This window comes from Colias croceus, chromosome 23 (genome assembly GCF_905220415.1).
Source record: "Colias croceus chromosome 23, ilColCroc2.1".
NCBI classification, from domain to species: Eukaryota; Metazoa; Arthropoda; class Insecta; order Lepidoptera; family Pieridae; genus Colias; species Colias croceus.
Genome location: NC_059559.1, coordinates 7725783 through 7750553, shown reverse-complemented (window position 1 = coordinate 7750553; position 24771 = coordinate 7725783). Strand labels below are relative to the sequence as shown.

Below are 24771 nucleotides of genomic sequence, written 5' to 3'. Positions count from 1 at the left end.
CCAGTATTTTGAAAATGAATTTGCCATTTTTATTGGTAAAACGGTGAAATGGTTAAAAATCCAACAGCATTACCCTGGTAATGCTGTTGGATTTTTCGATCGTGAATGTGATTATTTGTATAGTGCACTAAAGGTTCATGATCATTATTAGATTATTTTAATAAGCATAATACATTATTTTGTTACTTTAAAAAGCTTAAAAACGTCATAGTCGTTTCGCTAGTAATTTAATTTATGTGAACTCCATGATGGATATGATGAAAATAAAATGTCCCGTATTCTCGACTAAAAACAACCACTATTCGCATTCATATATTTTGAAAAATAACAAATAATATAATTATTATAGTTAATATTGAAACTATTTTTATGTAATCTATTTAATTGAAAACTGAATACAATTATTTTGTCCATAACTTAAGTAGGCAGGTACTTTATGTAATAAAATAATATTTACAATATTATAAAAAAATATCATTAACCCGCAATTATATTATATATTAAAATAAAAATTAAAACTTGACTGCTAATTTATGTATATAGCCTACGTCACTACCGCCACTAACATAATATTTCAGATTATTGCAATGAAACCTCACAACTCAAAATCGGTCCAACGGTTTATACTGCAGGGCGTGTCAAATAAATATTATACATACATACATAAACTCGAAAAACATAACCCTCTTTTTTCCGTTGTAGGGCAAAAATTTGGGAAATTATTCAATATCTGGTAACATTACACGCACACAGAAGCACCGTGTACGTACAGTGCAGCGGCGAAATGACAGCACACATAGCTTTATTGAAAATGACGATAAATCATTCGGTTTAATTCGGCAACGCTCCATCTGAATCTAAGTATCTAACTATCTAGTGAACCTTAACCTGTCACTCTCATAATAATGCGTTAGGTATTTTGTTTTCACTTTAAAATATTATGTATATCAGAATAATGCTTTATTTATTATTTTTTGAGCGTTTTCAGATTATCTGATACGATATCGGTGTCGGACGCCGATAGCCAATATCCGATTCCTTTTCCCTTTGCAGAGTCAGAATCAAGTTTCAATATTCAACTCGGTAGAGTCTGGCCAGCCAAAGCTGAACCCAGTAAAAGGCGGCAAATTTAAAAAATATGGACCTGGTAACATTTTGTTACTTTTGATATTCTTAGAGGTGATCATAGTATATGGGTACATTAGGTACACAACAAATCAGGGTTTAATATTTATTTAAGGATTTGGTAGCCCTGTCAATTAAACATTTGACTTACCTACATTATTTTTTTTTTTGTATTTACTTATCATTGTAACTCTTTGTGTTTACCTACTAATTAATTATTAGAACTAAAAGCTGCCGCACAGCATTCCTTATAGTTTTACCCATATTTCAACACTAAAACCTAATTGAATTCGCAAATAATTTGAACCTTTTTCAACAAAACTGACAACTAACTACGCAGAAACGCCATGATATGTGATAACTTTCCAGATAGTGTGGCCGCTACAAAAAACACTGGGTTCAGCTTTGGATGGCCAAACTCTATCCTACTAATATTATAAATGCGAGAGTGTGAGGATGGATCTATGTGTGTATGTGTAGATATGTATGTTTTTTACTCTTTCACGCAAATACTACTGAACCGATTACAATGAAATTTAGCACACATATAGAGGGTAACTTGAAACTTGGATTAACACATAGGATAGGTTTCATCCCGGAAATCAGACGGGAACGGTAACTATGAAGGTTTTTCTTTACGCGGGCGAAGCCGCGGGTGGAAAGCACATAATTTTCTCACATTAAATCGCCACTATCCTAATAGCCGAGCTAGCTATCTTGCCCTCCCGAAGATACGAACCAGTATTACTTTACTCTATGATACGAACGAATTATGGAAGGTGAACGGCAACATACGAGGGGGCACATTTCTTTAACGGATTGCCAAGCAAATTGAAAAGTGTAAACTAATTCGTTGTATTAAAAAACAATTATCGAAAAGAGCGAAACACATAATGGAAGACCACACGCTCAAATTTTGAATGCAATGAATGAGTACTTATGTAAATAACCTAAACTTTACCTAACAAATGATATCTTATTTTTATTTATAAGTAACTAGGTACCTAGTTATGTTTAAAATTAAGTTTCTCGTGTAAGTGATTTCATATCTTATTGAGAATAAATGTCTTTAAACCTAATAAGTTTGTTTGTTTGAACGCGCTATCTCGGGAATTATATACGACTGATTTCGAAAATACCTACTAATATTATAAAACTGAAGATTTTGTTTGAATGAAATGCCAGGAACTACTGGTCCGATTAAAAAAAATCGGGTTTAGATAGTCCATTTATCGTGGAAGGCTATTAAATAGATATGCTATATAATATTATGATCACGCTAAGACCAAAAGGATCAGAGCGGGTGAAACCGCGGGGCGTAGCTAGTATTATACAAGTAAATTTAGGTAAGGGAAAATAACAACACACTTTATCTAACATCGTCTTTATTACATCAATAAATTATAAAGTTCATACACAATATTACCTTATGTTAAATTTTAAAAAGCGTCTGCCGCCACGTGACTGCAGAATAGGTACCAGCTTAAAGCTTATCTTAAGTCAACTTCTACTAAAAATCCGCTTAAAAATGCTTCTAATAAACCGATTTTTAATAGATTCAAATAACATACTAATACTGACGATACACAAAATGCGAAGAATACCTTGACGAAAGCTACCATTCCAAATACCTATATCACAGTATTACAATATTATTTCCTATTGTAATACTGTGCCTTTATTATAAGTAAAAAGTGTCTAAGATAGGTTACTAGCGCTCCGGGATTGGCTCGTCGAAATATGGTAATTAACCACAATTTACAGTTGTCTCTTTCGCTCACGATGGTTGAATCATGCCATCTCACTTTGACGTCTAATCGTGTGTGCGTTAGTTTGCCGTGGATCGAATGTTGTGTAGGTAACCTACCTACACCTTGAATTTTATATTTTTGTTTTTATGGCACTCAAATCTATATCACTACATAGTATAAAACAAAGTCGCTTTAACTGTCCCTATGTTCCTTTGTATGCTTAAATCTTTAAAACTACGCAACAGATTTTGATGCGGTTTTTTAATAGATAGAGTGATTCAAGAGGAAGGTTTAAGTAAATAATTTATTAGGTTTCAGACAAAGCGGGCGAAATGTATAAAAATGAATCCCAAAATGTGTTGGTAAGCGCATAACTTTAGAACAGCTGAACCGATTTCTTTAATTCTTTTTTTATTATATTCCTTGAAGAACGAGGATGGTATTTATGCAGAGCAAACGTAAATATGTACCACGGGCGAAGCCGGGGCGGACCGCTAGTAAGATATCAATTTATATATCTAAGTACACCTTTTTACTTACAATATCTGATCGGTAGAAATGGTAGTGAATAAATAAATACGGAATGCATTGTCTACGATACCTATGATAACTACATTTACAATAAGCCTTAATAAGCAACAAAACAGTAATAAATAATCAATATTTTTTATACAAAATCCCGTATAATTCGATTTTATTGGCAAGACTAAAAATGTTCGATATTACTTAAGTTTCAAAACGACGTGTAAAAAATATTTTATAAATATTATACGATATTTCAATGTAATGAAACCTTTTTTTATATCTAGAAACATAATAATATGTTCGTAAAAACGTATTTCTTTTTAAAAAAAAATCTTCAAATTTTATGTTTCAAGTCTAAAAGTTTTAACAAAAAAAAAATACCGTTAACTCTAATAAGAAGCCTCAATCTGTCTATAGCAAATAGTAGGTATTTAAATCTCTGAATACAACTTATTTCTACTGGGGTATATTTTATAGTCTAATTATAATACTATGATATACAAGATGAGGTCTAAATATAAAATTTATTCGTGTATACAGGGTGTAATCGTTAAGTGTGCACAGGCGATTATTCCGTAACTATTGCAGATATAAAAAAACTTTAAACTGATATCGAAAGTACTTAACCTAATGAGTAAAATTACCATAATAAATTTTTAAAAATAAAACGAGAAATATCTAAAAAATTAACTTGAAACCCTCCCATACATTAGTATGAGATATGAATATCCCAAAGATTTTAGCATTTTCTTTCTTTTTTTGGTTTTCTGCTTTAATTACTTTGCAAATTTTAAGGGAAATTTATTTAGAAACTATAGGTAAATAGACCTCCTCATTGTATTGCACAACTTCACTCGTCACTTCGAAAATCTGCTATGAATACAAAATACATGAAAAATAAATTTTATGGGAGCGTTTAATGTAACATTTTTGGATATTTCTAGTTTTATTTTTAAAAATTTATTATTGCCATTCTACTCATTAGGTTAAGTACTTTCAATATCAGTTTAAAGTTTTTTGATATCTGCTATAGTTACGGAATAATCGCTTGTGCACACTTAACGATTACACCCTGTATAATATTTCCGCCGTTGTATTTATAAATTAAAAAATAATGTACAATCTAAAATAATTTGTACGGGTTAAAATTAATTCTACTAGGGTATATCAGACGATATTTAATATTTTAACTTATAATAAATATTACGTATTTAATAGTTATCCGATAATGCCTCTTGTTTAAATTAATATTTTAGGCCGTGTAACAAGCTGTATAATAGAAATACTATGACAATATATTATAGTAACTTTAAAATATGTAAAAAAGGCATAAATAGGTTAACCTTTCAGTATGTTTTGCAAAATAAAACATACACAAAATAATACGTAATTTACAAAAATAGTGAATCAATATTTTTTATGTGTTTGAGGATAGAAAATGATAGCATGATAAATAGACATAAGAAAGAAAAGGACAAATCTAATCTAATATATATTATAAAGGCGAAAGTTTGTAAGGATGTATGGATGTATGGATGTTTGTTACTCTTTCACGTAAAAACTACTGAACCGATTACAATGAAATTTAGCACACATATAGAGGGTAACTTGGAATAACACATAGGATAGTTTTTATCCCGGAAATCCCACGGGAACGGGAACTATGCGGGTTTTCCTTTGCAAACGCGGGCGAAGCCGCGGGCGGATATCTAGTACATTATATTTTTACTTCACCAAAATGGCGTCTAAGTTTTAACCTATTTATGCCTTTTACGTACATATTAAAATCATAGCATTCACAATTTGTAACATTTGAGGCAGTGTTCTAGATATGATTCAAGATTAATAAATAAACATTATTAAGGGCAGTGTTGTTTAAGTTTATTCGTTTAAAAATTGTTTCGATCTTACGAAAAATTCAATGATCTTTCTAATTCGTGTAGTTAAAACCAAATACTCGATTTTGAACCATATTGCAATGGGATAGAGTTGAAGTTAGTGTGTCTAGTGGAGGAAGGTATTTCGCGCACACTTTTTGCCGCAAGCACACTTGCGCACTATCTCTATGTCTTTGGTGTAACGAGTGCCGTCCGCGCACACGAGCCGAATCTGAAACACATAAATAATATTTTAAACAATCTAATGAATCTATATCTATACTAATATTATAAAGCTAAAGAGTTTGTTTGTTTGAACGCGCTTAGCTCAAGAACTATTGATCCGATTTGAAAAATTCTTTCAGTGTTAAATAGTCCATTTATCGTAGAAGGCTATATATCACCACGCTAAGACCATCGGGAGCACAGCTAGTGAGAAATTGCTACCTTTCTCTTCTTAGTCTTCCGTGGCGCGCAGCACTGGGCCTTGCCGCACGCTCCGGGTCCGGATCCCGACCCAGATACTCCGGATCCGAATCCGGATGTTCCGGGTGCTCCGGATCCGAACCCGGATGTTCCGGATACTCCGGATCTAACGGGTCCGACACATCTCGCGCCGCGCACCGCGCGTCGGGAACGACACGAACCTTCCGTTATGAACTCGCGAGTCGCTTCCTGGAAACCACAGTGGTCTTTTTATAACGATTATATTTCAATCAATAGGCGGCTTTATTATTTAACAGCAATCTCTGTTACGCAACCTGGTAGGAAAGGAATGTAAGAAGATTCGCATAAAGGCTATCTATTATTGGGAAACCATAAAATATATAGTTGAAAATCATAACAATTTCAATCCACAATAACATTGGCCCAAATAATCCTACTAATATTATAAATGCGAAAGTTTGTATGGATGTATGTTGGATGGTTGTTACTCTTTCGCGTAAAAACTACTGAACCGATTACAATGAAATTTAGCACACATATAGAGGGTAACTTGGATTAACACATAGGATAGTTTTTATCCCGGAAATCCCACGGGAACGGAAACTATGCGGGTTTTCCTTTGCAAACGTGGGCGAAGCCGCGGGCGGAAATCTAGTCTATTTAAAGCTGAAGAGTTTGTTTGTTTGAACGCGCTAATCTCGGGAACTACTGGTCCGATTTGAAAAATTCTTTCGGTGTTAGATAGTCCATTTATCGAGGAAGGCTATAGGCTATACATCATCACGCTAAGACCAACAGGAGCAGAGCAATGCGGGTGAAAGCGCGGGGAACAGCTAGTATGTTATATGTACCTTTCTACACGCAGTCTGTGGTGGTGAAGCTGCCGGAGCTCGCTCGGGGGCCGCGGCGGGAGCAGCTATAAAAATATATTCCAATAATCAAAAGAATATTGATATTTAAATAAAATAAATAAATAAATATCTCAGGACAATTTTCACACACGGCACGATCTGATCCCATACTAAGCTTTCGCTTGTGTTATGGAAACCAGATGGCTGATAAACATACATGTATAATTTTAAATTTTATATAAATACTTAAATAGATAATTAACACCCAGACACAGAGCAAACGTCTATATTTTTCACACAAATATATGCCCCGGGTGGGAATCGAACCTACGTCCTCTGGCTTGGAAGGCAGGGCCACTATCAACCAAGCCAACCGGTCAGTCTAGAAATATGTACTCATAAATTTTTTGGTAATGTTAGCAGTCTGCAGAACACAGGCTTACCGACACTTTTTATTTGATTAATCATGTGATTGTTTTTTTTCTTAATTTTATTAACTTAAACTAATATTAAACCATCGTATCGTATGCTTAACAGATGAAAAGTGCTAAATAGTATTACCTACAGGATTATTATTTAAGTCTACCATTACATTTAATAATATTAGTATAGTATTCGTGATAAAAACAGTATTTACTTACCGGGTGAAGCTTGTACGTTGCTGATGGCTTGCTTCCGAGCTGGCAACTTATTCTGCGTGATCACGGGAGCGCCTCCTGCAAGGAAATTATATTTTGTTATCACTACATAGTATAAAACAAAGTTGCTTTCTCTGTCCCTATGTCCTTATGTCCCTTTGTATGCTTAAATCTTTAAAACAACGCAACTGATTTTGATGCGGTTTTTTTTTAATAGATAGTGATTCAAGAGGAAGGTTTTAGTATAATATAATTTATTAGGTTTCAGACAAAGCGGGCGAAGCCGCGGGCGGTAAGCTAGTATATAATAATATGTGAAATATCGGGGGAGGTTAGAGATGAGTTATGGATTACACTATTAAATAATGTTGTGAATTAAGTGTATACCGTAATATCCCTGATTTACGCGACACATGGGACTGAGCGATGGCCGCGTAAGATGAATTCGCGTAAGTCGCGGCACATCGGGGTCTATACTTTCGTTAAAAGATTACTTTATATAATGCTTCAAAATTTGATATTGGAAGGTGGAACTGTGCGAATTCACAAATGTTGACATTCCAAATATGGTATTTTTCCTGTTACGTATTAGGTTCAAATGACTCGTTATTTTCCATTTATAGACTGAGCTACTGTGAGCAGCGTACTAGCGGTGTGTGTGTATTGTGTGCGTATGTACTGAATATATGTACACGAGTGTGTGTATATCTATACTAGCGGTCCGCCCCGGCTTCGCCCGTGGTACATATTTTGCAATAAAAGGTAGCCTTTGTTCTTTCTCATGGTCTAAAGATTGTCTGTGCCAAATATCATCAAAATCGGTCCAGTAGTTTATCTTGATCTTATGTAGAGAAAATGTAAACATGTACCACGGGAGAAGCCGGGGCGGACCGCTAGTATACCTATATAAAAGAAAGTCGTGTATGTTCGAACACTTATAACTCGAGTTCTGCTGAACCAATTTTCATGGCTTTAGATTCGTTGGATTTGTCTCCGTCCAGAATAGCAGAATAAATCATAAAAACAACAAAAACTAGACGAATAAATATTTGCCCAAAATTTTGATTTTCGTACATGACAATCATTAGTTGTCAATCCTGTCAAATACGGAAAATAATGTTTGACATTCATGCGTTCAAAAATGTACTTATGTGTAAGATCATTAAAAAGTAAAAAGGGTGAATTAATATTGTTTGTATTTATTTTAAAACCATTTATTAGATTTTAAAAAGTGCAATAAAAGCAGATACATAAAAATTCCTCAAATGTTTGTGTTTACGTGTTTTCAGAAATTAATAAGGTATTTTGGTGGGGAAACTAACCAAGAAGGTTGGTTTGATTAATTTTTGAAACAATAAATAAATAAATAAACACGTACCGAGCGAGGTGAGCAGCTCGCACTGCGCGCCGGCGGTGCCGGGCCGGCAGCGGCACGTGTAGTCCGAGCTGGAGCCGTCCTCGCGCGCGCACCGCCCGCCGCGCCGGCACGGGTTCGGCACGCACGGGTCCTGCCACACGATCACATAAGTAACAAGTGATAACTGCGTTAAAAACAACCGACTTCAAACTTGCACTTGCAAAATTTACAAATACCTACAGACAAAAATGCTCATAAAATAAAAACTACTGGGCCTATCCGAATAAAATTTTTATGGGACCGATTCGACACCATCCCGCATCGAACAAAAAAAGAATCACGTAAATCGGTTCAGAAACCTCGGAGTAATCGGTGTACATACATAAAAAAAAAAAAATATACCGGCCGAATTGATAACCTCCTCCTTTTTTTGAAGTCGGTTAAAAATTGGTTGCCTGTAAAGTCGGTATACGGGCGAAAGTTTTACGTGACGACGACTTTTTATGTCTGTCTCTCTCGCTCTTAGGCGGGCTAACCATGCCCGCGTGCCTCTTTCGGTGACTCATCGTAACGTTACCGAGCGTTACACTTTTTCATAAGTGACTCCCAGCCGCAACCTAATTTAAGACGTTGTCACGTCAAAAAACGTGTGCGTGTATAAGTGTACACACGTGGGAAGTGAAACTTAGGGATAAGAAAAAGTTAGCGCGTAACGCAAAAATGTCACGCCTACGAAGTAACTCAAAAATGTCACGCCTACAGCGTAACGCAAAAATGTTACACTAAATTTTTGTCCAACCCCGATAAAGAAGTTTCAGTTCAATAAAAATACATATGTGCGTGTACTAGAGTACACACGAAAGAAGTGAAACTTCTTTATGACCATATTTTTCAAAAAATAATTTACTATATGCAACTTTACAGAAATACGTCGAATCACGCGTGGTAGGGATAAAAAAAAGATGGCGCGTAACGGAAAAATGTTACACTCAATTTTTTTCCAACCCCGATAAAGAAGTTTCACTTCAATAAATATTTGACAATTTTTCACACACGGCACAATTCCATACTAAGCTTTCAATAGTTGATAATATTTAGATAGATAGATTAAATAGATTAAACGTTTATTCATTGAACACAATCACAATTATAATTTTGCGATATTGCAGCGCATCAGGGATGTTTGCAGAAGCTCGTATAGACTGTTTTTACGCTACAATGCGAAAGAGATGCAGATCCATGTGCGCCGTGTAAAGGACAGCCCCAATGTAAACATGCGCTGTATCGTCGGCTCGACTGCTGGTATATAAACCACTGCCGCAAATTGTTTGCATTCTTGATAGCTTTCTACAAAGTTAACAAAGAAGCAAACGCTAAAGCTAACTTATTATTCTAGAATAGAATAGAATAGAAACACATTTATTTCCAAAAAAGATGATACAGTAGAATACTATAAAATTCAGACAACACTTATTACTAAAAAAAAGGTATAACATTACATGTATTCTGGCACTTTTATTTATTTTGCACCACCATATTATGGACTCATTTATTTTCCTCGTCTTTTCTGGGTTGCCTGGTAGAGATCGCTGCCAGCGATAAGGCCGCCTACTGTACATTGTTGTATTATATTTTTAAGTTTATAAAATGTATTCTATAAAGTGTACAATAAAGTATTTTTCATTCATTCATTCATTCATTGTAGCGTGTGACTCACGGGTCGGTGCGCGCCGTCCTCCTGCGGCGCGTCGTGGTGCGGCGTTGCCGGCCCGTCGCCCGCACACCCCGCCCCAGTGCGCACTAAACGCGCCGCGTTCACGAAGTCCACGCGCTTGTGGTTTATCCACGCTTCTTTTAGACAACCTGTATATGCATTTTCATTTAGTTGAAAAAACAATAAAAAATTTAATGAAATGAAATGAAATGAAAATTTATTTGTTTGAATTGTGGTTACAAAGTCCTTACAATAAATTTCATGTCCGCACAATTCGCCAAGAAATTGGCATACAAATATTTATATTATGCTTATTTAATTTTATAATTAAACTAATTAACGTAAATTATTATTTAAACAATATATTATTTACATTAGTTCATTAGATCATTTTAAATTATACCTAGTATAGCAATATCACAATTTTATTAATTATTACAAGTTGATTATTATTATTATTATTTTTTTACTACAAATCAATTAAATTTAGACAAATAATTACAATATTAAGTCATAATAACATTTTTCAATTAGCCAGGCTTTTAAACGCTTTTTAAAAATATTAAATGGCAAGTCCCTCAAAGATTTGGGAATTTCGTTGAATATATGTATACACATAACAGATGCATTTTTTTGGTATAAGGCCGTACGGCATTTAGGCATCAGCAGCCTTATAGGGTCTCTATTGCCAAGTTGATATCCTTCTTTTGCAGATCTAAACAAATCCTTATGCTTCTTAGCAAAAATACAAGATTTTAGGATGTACAAACCAGTTAATGTTAATAGTTTGCATTTTTTGAAGAGTGGTCGGCAAGAGTCCATTGGGGACGCATTACAGAGAGCCCTAACACATTTCTTTTGTCCAATAAAGACACCCTTTACATTCGTTGAGTTTCCCCAAAACAGTATACCATATCTTAGCACGGACGCAACGTAAGCATGATATGCTGTCAGGGCAGCTTCATACGAAATCGTTTTTCTTAGTTTTCTTAGGGCAAATACGAACTGGTTAATTTTAGTACAGATTATTTCACAGTGTAACTTCCAGTTTAAATGCTCGTCAATTAGTACCCCGAGAAACTTTGTACTATCTACTTGCTTTATTTGTTTGTCATTGTATTCTAGATTTATGCTAATTTTATTTGTCTGATAATTAGAAAATTGTATAAATTTTGTTTTCGTCATATTGGGTGTCAAATCATTACTCTCAAGCCATGTCATAATAGAATTTAATGTATTGTTCAATGTCATGTTAAAGTCAGAATCTTTTTGATTGTCAGGAATTGTCAGACATATGTCATCAGCAAATAATGCACAATTATAATTCGTCACGTTTGGTAAATCATTAATATAAATTAGAAATAGTAAAGGTCCTAACCTGCTTCCTTGTGGTACACCACACATATTATACTCATAAGCTGATTTATACTGCGTCATTTCATGTTTTTGATTTAAATTTGAGATTTCTACACACTGTTTTCTTCCGGATAAGTAACTCTTGATTAAGTCATAGGCAATGCCTCTGATTCCATATTGTTCGCACTTATTCAATAATATGTCATGGTTAACCACATCGAATGCCTTTGTCAAATCAAAAAATATTGATATTACAGACGTCTTTTTATCAATGCTCTCAGTTATACTTTTTAACACGGAAAATATAGACATCTTTGTGGATTTGTTTTTTTGGAAACCACTTTGTTGTGAACTTATAACATTATTTTTTAGAAAGAACGTTGATAATCTTTTGTATATAGCCTTTTCAAAGTTCATTGTTAATTGTTAGTAGTTCTTATAAACACTGTATAATATAATTATAAAGGCGAAAGTTTGTATGTATGGATGTATGGATGTTTGTTACTCTTTCACGTAAAAACTACTGAATGGATTTGAATGAAATTTAGCACACATATAGAGGGTAACTTGGATTAACACATAGGATAGGTTTCATAGGTAGGAAATCCCACGGGCACGGGAACTATGCGGGTTTTTCTTTGAAAACGCGGGCGAAGCCGCGGGCAGTTAATTTAGACACCCTGTAAATGCAATTTCCAATAATTATTCGTGCTATAGCTTGTGTGCAGTGGCTATAGGGCTGTTTGTGTATGTGCGCGGCGAGGCGGGGGAGAGTACCGACCGTTCCGTTTCTTTCTAATTTCTAATTCGTGCTCTTTCTTACCCGCTCCCCGCCCCCCCCCCCCCTCCCTCGCCGCACATAACTACACCGCGGTGTAGCTACTGCGTTTAAGCTGTAATAGTTTATTTAAACACCCTGTGTGTACACTGTACAGGGTATTTATTATCTTTTCATAGACAAAATGCTCACATTAGCGAAGCGGTACATGCAGGACACGTGAAGCTAGAGAAGAAGACTGAAGATATGGATTTTAAGGAAAAATTTAGCAAACAATTTTTGACGTAAAATTGTTTCAGTATTTTTACATAATCAGTCAGTATGCAAAACTACAAGTCCCTTCGCGCTCGTAGCAAGTATACGATAGTGAACAGTTGTAGTTGATACGTGAAGGTGCTAAATGTTAAAAATATGTAATGACGATTCGAAAGTCCTTTTAAAAGAAGTCTAATTGAATAAATAAATGTTTGAGTTTCGTATGTAGTCGCTACGGATAGAATAAAAAGTAAAACAGATAAATACCCTTAAAGCTGGTAATATTCCTGAGGTGCCACTTGGCGAACGCGTCTCGCGCCACGTCACGGGGGACTCCGCCCACGTACAGCGGCCGCTCCAGGCGCAGGTACTCCTTGCTGCCTGCACACAATAATATTATATAATATTTATGAGCAATTTTTCAATCTTTGGATAAAACTTATCCGTCCAATGACCTCTGCATAGTACAGTAGTTGACGCGTGAGCGTAGAACCACTAGTCCTGGGTTCGATTCCCGGTGGGGACGAAAAAAAAAAATGTCTCGGTCTGGCAGGACACAGAAGCCTGATCTCCTACTTGTTTCTAAAGAAAATCGATCAATGAAACAGATGTATAATGCATCTGGTCCTTACCCCACTTGGGGACATGGGACCTCACTTTTTATCAGTCCAATAAAGTATTACACGATCATATTAAAATCTCATTCGTAAAATGTGGAAATTCGAGCAGGATACATGTTTGAAATGGTTGTTCGATATGTTATTAATATATGAATATTAATTTAATTTAATTGTATTTTTATGTGTAATTTTCGTAATTGTTTAAATGTATTTTAATTTGAATTATTCGACGAATAAATTTCACCTACGGATTGAAAATTGGGCCCTTAGTTTTATAGAATTCAAATGCTTTATAGAAAAAAATGAAAAATAGAAAACATTTTATCACCGAGCGGGATTCGAACCCGCGTCTTTGCTTTGCCGAGCCAATATCTAGGTGTCGTGTTTGAGTGTCGTGTTTGAGTGTCGTGTGTGAAGTGTCGTGTGTGAAGTGTCGTGTTTGAGTGTCGTGTGTGAAGTATCGAGTGTGAAGTGTCGTGTATGAAGTGTCGTGTGTTAAGTGTCGTGTGTGAAGTGTCGTGTTTGAGTGTCGTGTGTGAAGTGTCGTGTGTGTTTGAGTGTCGTGTGTGAAGTGTCGTGTGTGAAGTGTCGTGTGTGAAGTGTCGTGTGTGAAGTGTGGTGTAACAAGTGTCGTGTGTGAAGTGTCGTGTGTGAAGTGTCGTGTGTGAAGTGTCGTGTGTGAAGTGTCGTGTGTGAAGTGTCGTGTTTGAGTGTCGTGTGTGATGTGTCGTGTGTGAAGTGTCGTGTTTGAGTGTCGTGTGTGAAGTGTCGTGTTTGAGTGTCGTGTGTGATGTGTCGTGTGTGAAATGTCGTGTTTCAAGTGTCGTGTGTGAAGTGTCGTGTGTGAAGTGTCGTGTGTGAAGTGTCGTGTGTGAAGTGTCGTGTTTGAGTGTCGTGTGTGAAGTGTCGTGTGTGAAGTGTCGTGTTTGAGTGTCGTGTGTGAAGTGTCGTGTTTGAGTGTCGTGTTTGAGTGTCGTGTGTGAAGTGTCGTGTGTGAAGTTTCGTGTGTGAAGTGTCGTGTGTGAAGTGTCGTGTGTGAAGTGTCGTGTTTGAGTGTCGTGTTTGAGTGTCGTGTGTGAAGTGTCGTGTGTGAAGTGTCGTGTGTGAAGTGTCGTGTGTGAAGTGTCGTGTGTGAAGTGTCGTGTGTGAAGTGTCGTGTGTGAAGTGTCGTCTTTGAAGTGTCGTCTTGGAAGTGTCGTGTTTGAGTGTCGTGTGTGATGTGTCGTGTGTGAAGTGTCGTGTTTGAGTGTCGTGTGTGAAGTGTCGTGTTTGAGTGTCGTGTGTGATGTGTCGTGTGTGAAATGTCGTGTTTCAAGTGTCGTGTGTGAAGTGTCGTGTGTGAAGTGTCGTGTGTGAAGTGTCGTGTGTGAAGTGTCGTGTGTGAAGTGTCGTGTTTGAGTGTCGTGTGTGAAGTGTCGTGTGTGAAGTGTCGTGTTTGAGTGTCGTGTGTGAAGTGTCGTGTTTGAGTGTCGTGTTTGAGTGTCGTGTGTGATGTGTCGTGTGTGAAGTGTCGTGTTTGAGTGTCGTGTGTGAAGTGTCGTGTTTGAGTGTCGTGTGTGATGTGTCGTGTGTGAAATGTCGTGTTTCAAGTGTCGTGTGTGAAGTGTCGTGTGTGAAGTGTCGTGTGTGAAGTGTCGTGTGTGAAGTGTCGTGTTTGAGTGTCGTGTGTGAAGTGTCGTGTGTGAAGTGTCGTGTTTGAGTGTCGTGTGTGAAGTGTCGTGTGTGAAGTGTCGTGTTTGAGTGTCGTGTGTGAAATGTCGTGTGTGAAGTGTCGTGTTGTGTGAAGTGTCGTGTGTGAAGTGTCGTGTGTGAAGTGTCGTGTTTGAGTGTCGTGTGTGAAATGTCGTGTGTGAAGTGTCGTGTGTGAAGTGTCGTGTTTGAGTGTCGTGTGTTTGAGTGTCGTGTGTGAAATGTCGTGTGTGAAGTGTCGTGTGTGAAGTGTCGTGTGTGAAGTGTCGTGTGTGAAGTGTCGTGTGTGAAGTGTCGTCTTTGAAGTGTCGTCTTGGAAGTGTCGTGTTTGAGTGTCGTGTGTGATGTGTCGTGTGTGAAGTGTCGTGTTTGAGTGTCGTGTGTGAAGTGTCGTGTTTGAGTGTCGTGTGTGATGTGTCGTGTGTGAAATGTCGTGTTTCAAGTGTCGTGTGTGAAGTGTCGTGTGTGAAGTGTCGTGTGTGAAGTGTCGTGTGTGAAGTGTCGTGTGTGAAGTGTCGTGTTTGAGTGTCGTGTGTGAAGTGTCGTGTGTGAAGTGTCGTGTTTGAGTGTCGTGTGTGAAGTGTCGTGTTTGAGTGTCGTGTTTGAGTGTCGTGTGTGATGTGTCGTGTGTGAAGTGTCGTGTTTGAGTGTCGTGTGTGAAGTGTCGTGTTTGAGTGTCGTGTGTGATGTGTCGTGTGTGAAATGTCGTGTTTCAAGTGTCGTGTGTGAAGTGTCGTGTGTGAAGTGTCGTGTGTGAAGTGTCGTGTGTGAAGTGTCGTGTTTGAGTGTCGTGTGTGAAGTGTCGTGTGTGAAGTGTCGTGTTTGAGTGTCGTGTGTGAAGTGTCGTGTGTGAAGTGTCGTGTTTGAGTGTCGTGTGTGAAATGTCGTGTGTGAAGTGTCGTGTTGTGTGAAGTGTCGTGTGTGAAGTGTCGTGTGTGAAGTGTCGTGTTTGAGTGTCGTGTGTGAAATGTCGTGTGTGAAGTGTCGTGTGTGAAGTGTCGTGTTTGAGTGTCGTGTGTTTGAGTGTCGTGTGTGAAATGTCGTGTGTGAAGTGTCGTGTTGTGTGAAGTGTCGTGTGTGAAGTTTCGTGTTTGAGTGTCGTGTGTGAAGTGTCGTGTTTGAGTGTCGTTTGTGAAGTGTCGTGTGTGAAGTGTCGTGTTTGAGTGTCGTGTGTGAAGTGTCGTGTGTGAAGTGTCGTGTTTGAGTGTCGTGTGTGAAATGTCATGTTTGAATTGTCGTGTGTGAAGTGTCGTGTTTGAGTGTCGTGTGTGAAGTGTCGTGTTTGAGTGTCGTGTGTGAAGTGTCGTGTTTGAGTGTCGTGTGTGAAGTGTCGTGTGTGAAGTGTCGTGTTTGAGTGTCGTGTGTGAAGTGTCGTGTTTGAGTGTCGTGTGTGAAATGTCATGTTTGAAGTGTCGTGTTTGAGTGTCGTGTGTGAAGTGTCGTGTGTGAAGTGTCGTGTTTGAGTGTCGTGTGTGAAGTGTCGTGTGTGAAATGTCATGTTTGAATTGTTGTGTGTGAAGTGTCGTGTTTGAGTGTCGTGTGTGAAGTGTCGTGTGTGAAGTGTCGTGTTTGAGTGTCGTGTGTGAAGTGTCGTGTTTGAGTGTCGTGTGTGAAGTGTCGTGTGTGAAGTGTCGTGTGTGAAGTGTCGTGTCTGAGTGTCGTGTGTGAAATGTCGTGTGTGAAGTGTCATGTTGTGTGAAGTGTCGTGTTTGAGTGTCGTGTGTGAAGTGTCGTGTTTGAGTGTCGTGTGTGAAGTGTCGTGTTTGAGTATCGTGTGTGAAGTGTCGTGTGTGAAGTGTCGTGTTTGAGTGTCGTGTGTGAAGTGTCGTGTTTGAGTGTCGTGTGTGAAGTGTCGTGTTTGAGTGTCGTGTCTGAAATGTCGTGTGTGAAGTGTCGTGTTTGGGTGTCGTATTTATAGTGTCTGGATGGAGTGTCGTGTGTGAACTGTCGTGTTTGAGTGTCGTGTTTGAGTGTCGTGTGTGAAGTGTCGTGTTTGAGTGTCGTGTCTGAAGTGTCGTGTTTGAGTGTCGTGTGTGAAGTGTCGTGTTTGAGTGTCGTGTGTGAAGTGTCGTGTTTGAGTGTCGTGTCTGAAATGTCGTGTGTGAAGTGTCGTGTTTGGGTGTCGTATTTATAGTGTCTGGATGGAGTGTCGTGTGTGAACTGTCGTGTTTGAGTGTCGTGTTTAAGTGTCGTGTTTGAGTGTCGTATGTGAAGTGTTGTGTTTGAGTGTCGTGTGTGAAGTGTCGTGTTTGAGTGTCGTGTCTGAAGTGTCGTGTGTGAAGTGTCGTGTTTGAGTGTCGTGTTTGAGTGTCGTGTTTGAGTGTCGTGTGTGAAGTGTCGTGTGTGAAGTGTCGTGTGTGAAGTGTCGTGTGTGAAGTGTCGAGTGTGAAGTGTCGTGTTTGAGTGTCGTGTGTGAAGTGTCGTGTGTGAAGTGTCGTGTTTGAAGTGTCGTGTGTGAAGTGTCGTGTGTGAAGTGTCGTGTGTGAAGTGTCGTGTGTGAAGTGTATGAAGTGTCGTGTTTGAAATGTCATGTTTGAAGTGTCGTGTGTGAAGTGTCGTGTGTGAAGTGTCGTGTTTGAGTGTCGTGTGTGAAGTGTCGTGTTTGAGTGTCGTGTGTGAAGTGTCGTGTATCAAGTGTCGTGTGTGAAGTGTCGTGTGTGAAGTGTCGTGTGTGTAGTGTCGTGTGTGAAGTGTCGTGTGTGAAGTGTCGTGTTTGAAATGTCATGTTTGAAGTGTCGTGTGTGAAGTTTCGTGTTTGAGTGTCGTGTGTGAAGTGTCGTGTTTGAGTGTCGTGTTTAATGTCGTGTGTGAAGTGTCGTGTGTGAAGTGTCACGTTTGAGTGTCGTGTGTGAAGTGTCGTGTTTGAGTGTCGTATGTGAAGTGTCGTGTTTGAGTGTCGTGTGTGAAGTGTCGTGTGTGAAGTGTCGTGTATCAAGTGTCGTGTGTGAAGTGTCGTGTGTGAAGTGTCGTGTGTGAAGTGTCGTGTTTGAGTGTCGTGTGTGAAGTGTCGTGTGTGAAGTGTCGTGTTTGAGTGTCGTGTTTGAGTGTCGTGTCTGAAGTGTCGTGTGTGAAGTGTCGTGTTTGAGTGTCGTGTCTGAAGTGTCGTGTGTGAAGTGTCGTGTTTGAGAGTCGTGTCTGAAGTGTCGTGTGTGAAATGTCATGCTTGAAGTGTCGTGTGTGAAGTGTCGTGTTTGAGTGTCGTGTATGAAGTGTCGTGTGTGAAGTGTCGTGTTTGAGTGTCGTGTGTGAAGTGTCGTGTGTGAAATGTCATGTTTGAATTGTCGTGTGTGAAGTGTCGTGTGTGAAGTGTCGTGTGTGAAGTGTCGTGTTTGAGTGTCGTGTGTGAAGTGTCGTGTTTGAGTGTCGTATGTGAAGTGTCGTTTTTGAGTGTCGTGTGTGAAGTGTCGTGTTTGAGTGTCGTGTCTGAAGTGTCGTGTGTGAAGTGTCGTGTTTGAGTGTCGTGTTTGAGTGTCGTGTTTGAGTGTCGTGTGTGAAGTGTCGTGTGTGAAGTGTCGTGTTTGAAGTGTCGAGTGTGAAGTGTCGAGTGTGAAGTGTCGTGTTTGAGTGTCGTGTGTCAAGTGTCGTGTGTGAAGTGTCGTGTGTGAAGTGTCGTGTGTGAAGTGTCGTGTTTGAAGTGTCGAGTGTGAAGTGTCGAGTGTGAAGTGTCGAGTGTGAAGTGTCGTGTTTGAGTGTCGTGTGTCAAGTGTCGTGTTTGAAGTGTCGTCTTTGAAGTGTCGCCTTGGAAGTGTCGTGTTTGAGTGTCGTGTGTGAAGTGTCGTGTGTGAAGTGTCGTGTGTGAAGTGTCGTGTTTGAAGTGTCGTGTGTGTAGTGTCGTGTGTGAAGTGTCGTGTGTGAAATGTCATGTTTGAATTGTCGTGTGTGAAGTGTCGTGTTTGAGTGTCGTGTGTGAAGTGTCGTGTGTGAAGTGTCGTGTTTGAGTGTCGTGTGTGAAGTGTCGTGTTTGAGTGTCGTGTGTGAATTGTCGTGTGTGAAGTGTCGTGTTTGAGTGTCGTGTGTGAAGTGTCGTGTTTGAGTGTCGTGTGTGAAGTGTCGTGTGTGAAGTGTCGTGTGTGAAGTGTCGTGTTTGAGTGTCGTGTCTGAAGTGTCGTGTGTGAAATGTCATGTTTGAAGTGTCGTGTGTGAAGTGTCGTGTTTGAGTGTCGTGTGTGAAGTGTCGTGTGTGAAGTGTCGTGTTTGAGTGTCGTGTGTGAAGTGTCGTGTGTGAAATGTCATGTTTGAATTGTTGTGTGTGAAGTGTCGTGTTTGAGTGTCGTGTGTGAAGTGTCGTGTGTGAAGTGTCGTGTTTGAGTGTCGTGTGTGAAGTGTCGTGTTTGAGTGTCGTGTGTGAAGTGTCGTGTGTGAAGTGTCGTGTGTGAAGTGTCGTGTCTGAGTGTCGTGTGTGAAATGTCGTGTGTGAAGTGTCATGTTGTGTGAAGTGTCGTGTTTGAGTGTCGTGTGTGAAGTGTCGTGTTTGAGTGTCGTGTGTGAAGTGTCGTGTTTGAGTGTCGTATGTGAAGTGTCGTGTTTGAGTGTCGTGTGTGAAGTGTCGTGTTTGAGTGTCGTGTCTGAAGTGTCGTGTGTGAAGTGTCGTGTTTGAGTGTCGTGTTTGAGTGTCGTGTTTGAGTGTCGTGTGTGAAGTGTCGTGTGTGAAGTGTCGTGTGTGAAGTGTCGTGTGTGAAGTGTCGAGTGTGAAGTGTCGTGTTTGAGTGTCGTGTGTCAAGTGTCGTGTTTGAAGTGTCGTGTGTGAAGTGTCGTGTTTGAGTGTCGTGTGTGAAGTGTCGTGTGTGAAGTGTCGTGTTTGAAGTGTCGTGTTTGAGTGTCGTGTCTGAAGTGTCGTGTGTGAAATGTCATGTTTGAAGTGTCGTGTGTGAAGTGTCGTGTTTGAGTGTCGTGTGTGAAGTGTCGTGTGTGAAGTGTCGTGTTTGAGTGTCGTGTGTGAAGTGTCGTGTGTGAAATGTCATGTTTGAATTGTCGTGTGTGAAGTGTCGTGTGTGAAGTGTCGTGTGTGAAGAGTCGTGTGTGAAGTGTCGTGTGTGAAGTGTCGTCTTTGAAGTGTCGTCTTGGAAGTGTCGTGTTTGAGTGTCGTGTGTGATGTGTCGTGTGTGAAGTGTCGTGTGTGAAGTGACGTATTTGAGTGTCGTGTGTGATGTGTCGTGTTTGAGTGTCGTGTGTGATGTGTCGTGTGTGAAGTGTCGTGTATCAAGTGTCGTGTGTGAAGTGTCGTCTTTGAAGTGTCGTCTTTGAAGTGTCGTGTGTGAAGTGTCGTGTTTGAAGTGTCGTGTGTGAGGTGTCGTGTGTGAAGTGTCGTGTTTGAGTGTCGTGTGTGAAGTGTCGTGTGTGAAGTGTTGTGTGTGAAGTGTCGTGTATGAAGAGTCGTGTGTGAAGTGTCGTGTTTGAGTGTCGTGTGTGAAGTGTCGTGTATGAAATGTCGTGTATGAAGTGTCGTGTGTGAAGTGTCGTGTATGAAGTGTATTTACAGTGTCTGGATGGACATCACGATCGATGTTTTTCAATTATTAAAAAATTTCCCATTAATAAGCATTTAATTGCTATAAAACTAAATATTTAACCATATCATACATTAATATAATACTGATGGAATAATTGTATTTTCACTAATCCATACTAATATTATAAATGCGAAAGTAACTCTGTCTTTCTGTTACTCAATCACGCCTGAAGTACTGAACCAATTTGCATGAAATTTGGTATAGAGATATTTTAATACCCGAGAAAGAACATACTTTTTACCCCGGAAAATAGGATAGGTTTTATCCCGGAAATCCTACGGGAACGGGAACTATGCGGGTTTTTCTTTGACTGCGCGGACGAAGCTGCGTGGAAAGCTAGTCTTTAATAAGTTTACAATGCTCGAAATCTGTACGTTTGAGGTGGAACGAATTTAGACGTCGATTACTTACAAACATACAGGTGAAGCTAGATCAGCTATGTCAGGTGCGAGTCGTACACACGACACTAACGTGTTCCATACAAATAAACCAAACAGCAAGTACAAAAAAATATTTGACCCATCCAATTTATGACCGCACCAACCGTTGATTAATCTCGATTTTTTTATGTTTACAATTGAATTTTTAAAATCGGTGCAGTAGATCAATACAATAATACAATACAAAAAAAAAAGAGATCAATTTGGTGATTTAAATAAACAAACACATTCTTTAGTTTAATCAATATAATGTTTTTCATTTCCATAATACTCGGGTACCACCAGAAGGACGGTACCCGGACCTTTGGAAGGCTTACATGGGGCACGGATCCAACACGCAGAGGCCTTTTCGGGAATTTTAATCAAATAAAAAAAGACGTGTGTCGCTCGGGGAGTGGGGCGGTTGCGCTATTGCATGCTATGCCTTCAAGCCACACCTCCGCCCGTCGGAGTGGGGAGCGTTAGGTTTTTTCGTTACGGCATTTCTCGATTCGGTCCCCGCTCTCAAGGCCCGCGATAGAAGCTATGCAATAGCTTAAAAATATTATTATTATTAGTATACCTTCATTGATGATGGATCGTGCGGGTCCGTCGTCGACTCTGAGCGTAAAGTTCTTGTTGACAGCGAGCAATTCCGCCTTGTGATACGCGCCATCAGACACCATCTCGAAACTACGAGTTATTTATATATTTTAAAATGTTAAAAAAGGAAGGAAAACGAAAAAAGAGCGTGTGACCGGAGCACATATTGTGTCAGGAAAATAGAGCACATATGATACAAAAATCGTCGCCTTTCTCCGTGACGTAACGGTATTGCCATGACGCGACTTCGAAATTCCTCTCTATTCTTCTCTATTTCACTTCTGACACGTGTGCTCAGCACACACACTCTTTTTGTTTTGTTTCTTTCTTATGTTTTTTTTTTGTTTTTGGTTAATGGTTTATGTTTACACTAGCTGCGCTCCGCGGTTTCACCCGCTTGGCTCCGTACTTGTTGGTCTTAGCGTGATGATATATGTATAGCCTATAACCTTCCTCGATGAACTCCAGGCTATCTGACACGGAAAGAATATTTCAAATCGGTCCAGTAGCTCCTGAGATTAGCGCGTTTAAACAAACAAACAAAGACAAAGAAGTTTCACTTCTGACACATTTTTTCAAATCTTTCTTTTTACATAAATGTCATTGTACCTGTACATAGTAGAAGTGGGATGGTTGCCGACATCGTAGCTGATCCGAATGCGTCCGTTGAACAGTTCCACCGCGAGGTGCTCGCTAGCGCCGAAGTACATCAACACACCGTGCTGCTGCTTTGTGCTGAACACTGCAATGTATCTTACTTTTATAGCATTCAATTGCATTATAACTATGATATATAAAAAAAGCTAGATACGTTACCCGCTCTCTATTTTGGCAAGAAAAAACTCAGCTAAGTGCCCGAGTTTCACTTAGTCACGCACCATTCGGCGTCGTGGCTGGACGTTCTTTTTATATTTTAATCGGCAGTTGTTATTACGAAGTACATGAGTGAGACATGTATTATGTCTCGTGCGTGAGAGTGAAAGAGAGAACAACTGTATTGGTGATAATGCGTTAGTAAGTAGGTATGTATTAATTACGCTGTTATTTAGTGCAATGATGTTGGCGTATGCCGCGTCTACTAGTATAATAGGTCATTGCATTATAAATATAAAGTTTTAGAGAATAGATGAATATTGAATAGAATAATGAATAGAATGCGCTTTTATTTCAAGCCTCAATCTTCAACTCAAGTTTTTCCTCTTTTTATTTTGTAAAATTAAAATGTAATAATGACATGATTTTAAAAGTGCAACTATGGAGTTTCTTGCCGGTACTTCACCATAAATACTGCTTTCCGAATCGGTGGTAAATGGTAAAACTGTGATGACGATTCAAAAGTGCGTTTAGAAAAAGTCTAATTGAATAAATAAATGTTTGAGTGAATCTTTTTTTAAATAATAATCAGTAGTTACTTAAATATTATATATATTATTTTTTAAATAATAATTTGTTAGTAATTAGTAAGATGCAATAAGCTCACCCAGTGTGACGTTGGCCTGCGGGCTGGTGCGGAGCGGCTCGAGCTCGACCAACGAGTCGTTGTGGTTGAAGCTGAGCGACGTGAGGTACTCGCACAGACGACCTGCATACACACCATGTTATAAATAAATTAATAAATATAAATTTATAAATAATAGAAATAATTTCAATCACGAGGCGGGACTCGAACCCGCATCCTTTCGCGTCAATCCGGGGCGGATGCCCTACCGGATGTCATAATCTCTACATCAATACATAGTATAAAACAAAGTCGCTTTTTCTGTCCCTATACACCTGTGTATGTTTAAATCTTTTAAACTACGCAACTCATTTTGATCAGTTTTTTTTAAAATAGATAGACTGATTAAAGAGGAAAGTTTCAGTATATAATTTATTAGGTTTCAGAAAAGCGGGCGTAGCCGCGGGCGGTAATCTAGTATTATAAATAAAATTAATATTTAATCCCTATTTCCCTTGGTCACGGGCCACGGCATCAACTTGAACGGGTGGACCGATTCGATAATTTTCGATAAATTCGAATATAAAAAATAAATTCCGAACTTTAGCAGTAACTCTGTATATATTTTTATTGTGCCATGAAAATTTAAATACAGAATTGCCGTATGCGAATCAGTTATTTTACCAGTTATTCTGTAATCGTATTTAAAAGAATTTCTGTTTTCAACTTTTTGTATTCATGTGAGTACCTAAAATTCAATAACATAAAATTGCGTCTTTGTCAGAGTCAATAGATAAACAATTTTTATTTTTTATTTATTTTTTATGTTCGTAATATAAAGTAGGAATTTTTACCTTTTAACACTTAAAAAATTTGTATTTAAAATAATAATTACCTGAATATCCGGGGGCACACTTGCACAGGTAGTCGTTGGCGGGCGCCAGCAGCGGTCGCTCCATCATAATGTCATCCTGGAAACCAACCACTGCGCACGTTATACTATTGTCTTTGTTTATTAACTGATTAAACAGTTATTTTTAATTTGTCATTGCTAAAATATAGAAGTATGGAAACAGTTTTGAACTTGTTTTGACAAAGGAATAACTAATAATACGATCGGATAATATTTAAAAGTAATAATAATTGTTTATATTAAGTACTCTGAGTTGGTTCATGAGTAAACAAAACTGCTTCAGGTATTGTTTTCTATTCATTTTAAAGGCTTACGGCCTTACTAATTAAAAGTTAAACAATGGATAAATTTCTACCATTTTATACAATAGCTGTGTCCTGCTCTTGCACACATGAAACGTCAATCATAAAAACAAGACAGATTATTGCAATGACTAATCCATTGCATAGCGAATGGGTAACATTTTATTAGTAAGGCCGTTAGTGAAAACTGTGTAATAGTGTATAAAGGAAACCCATATCTAACAGCGATATCTTAAATTGCCTTCATAGTGTAGCAATATTTGACGTTGTGCTCTATGTCTCGTGCCCCACGCTGTGTTCGCTGTACCCTGTGCCGCTATGTCCCTAAACCTTATGCTGATGAACCCTGTACCGATGTATTATGTGCCAATGTACCCTATGCCCCATATACCCTATGCCCTGCCCCGTGCTCCCGCTATGTACCCCTTGCCCCGTGCCCCCGCTATGTGCCCCTTTCCACGTGCCCCCACTTTGTGCCCCTTGTCCCGTGTCCCCGCTATGTGCCCCTAGCCCCTTGCCCCCACAATGTGCCCCTAACCCCGTGCCCCCGCTACGTGCCCCTATCCCCATGCCCCGCTATGTGCCCCTTGCCCCATGCCCCCC

General features: G+C 38.9%; 1 protein-coding gene across 1 annotated transcript in view; it reads right to left on the bottom strand.

Annotated features, from left to right (window-relative positions):
* Window positions 1–5117: 5117 nt before the first annotated feature.
* Window positions 5118–24771, bottom strand: part of LOC123702232 (protein slit) — a 195397-nt gene continuing 175743 nt past the window's right edge. The window contains exons 28-38 of the mRNA XM_045649928.1: window positions 23849–23924; window positions 22996–23097; window positions 22125–22257; window positions 21496–21605; window positions 12942–13055; window positions 10289–10434; window positions 8593–8722; window positions 7218–7292; window positions 6577–6641; window positions 5726–5953; window positions 5118–5510 (exon numbers count right to left, since the gene is read on the bottom strand). Coding sequence (XP_045505884.1) covers window positions 5406–5510; window positions 5726–5953; window positions 6577–6641; window positions 7218–7292; window positions 8593–8722; window positions 10289–10434; window positions 12942–13055; window positions 21496–21605; window positions 22125–22257; window positions 22996–23097; window positions 23849–23924 — 1284 coding nt within the window. The 3' untranslated portion in view covers window positions 5118–5405. The remainder of the gene's footprint in view (window positions 5511–5725; window positions 5954–6576; window positions 6642–7217; window positions 7293–8592; window positions 8723–10288; window positions 10435–12941; window positions 13056–21495; window positions 21606–22124; window positions 22258–22995; window positions 23098–23848; window positions 23925–24771) is intronic.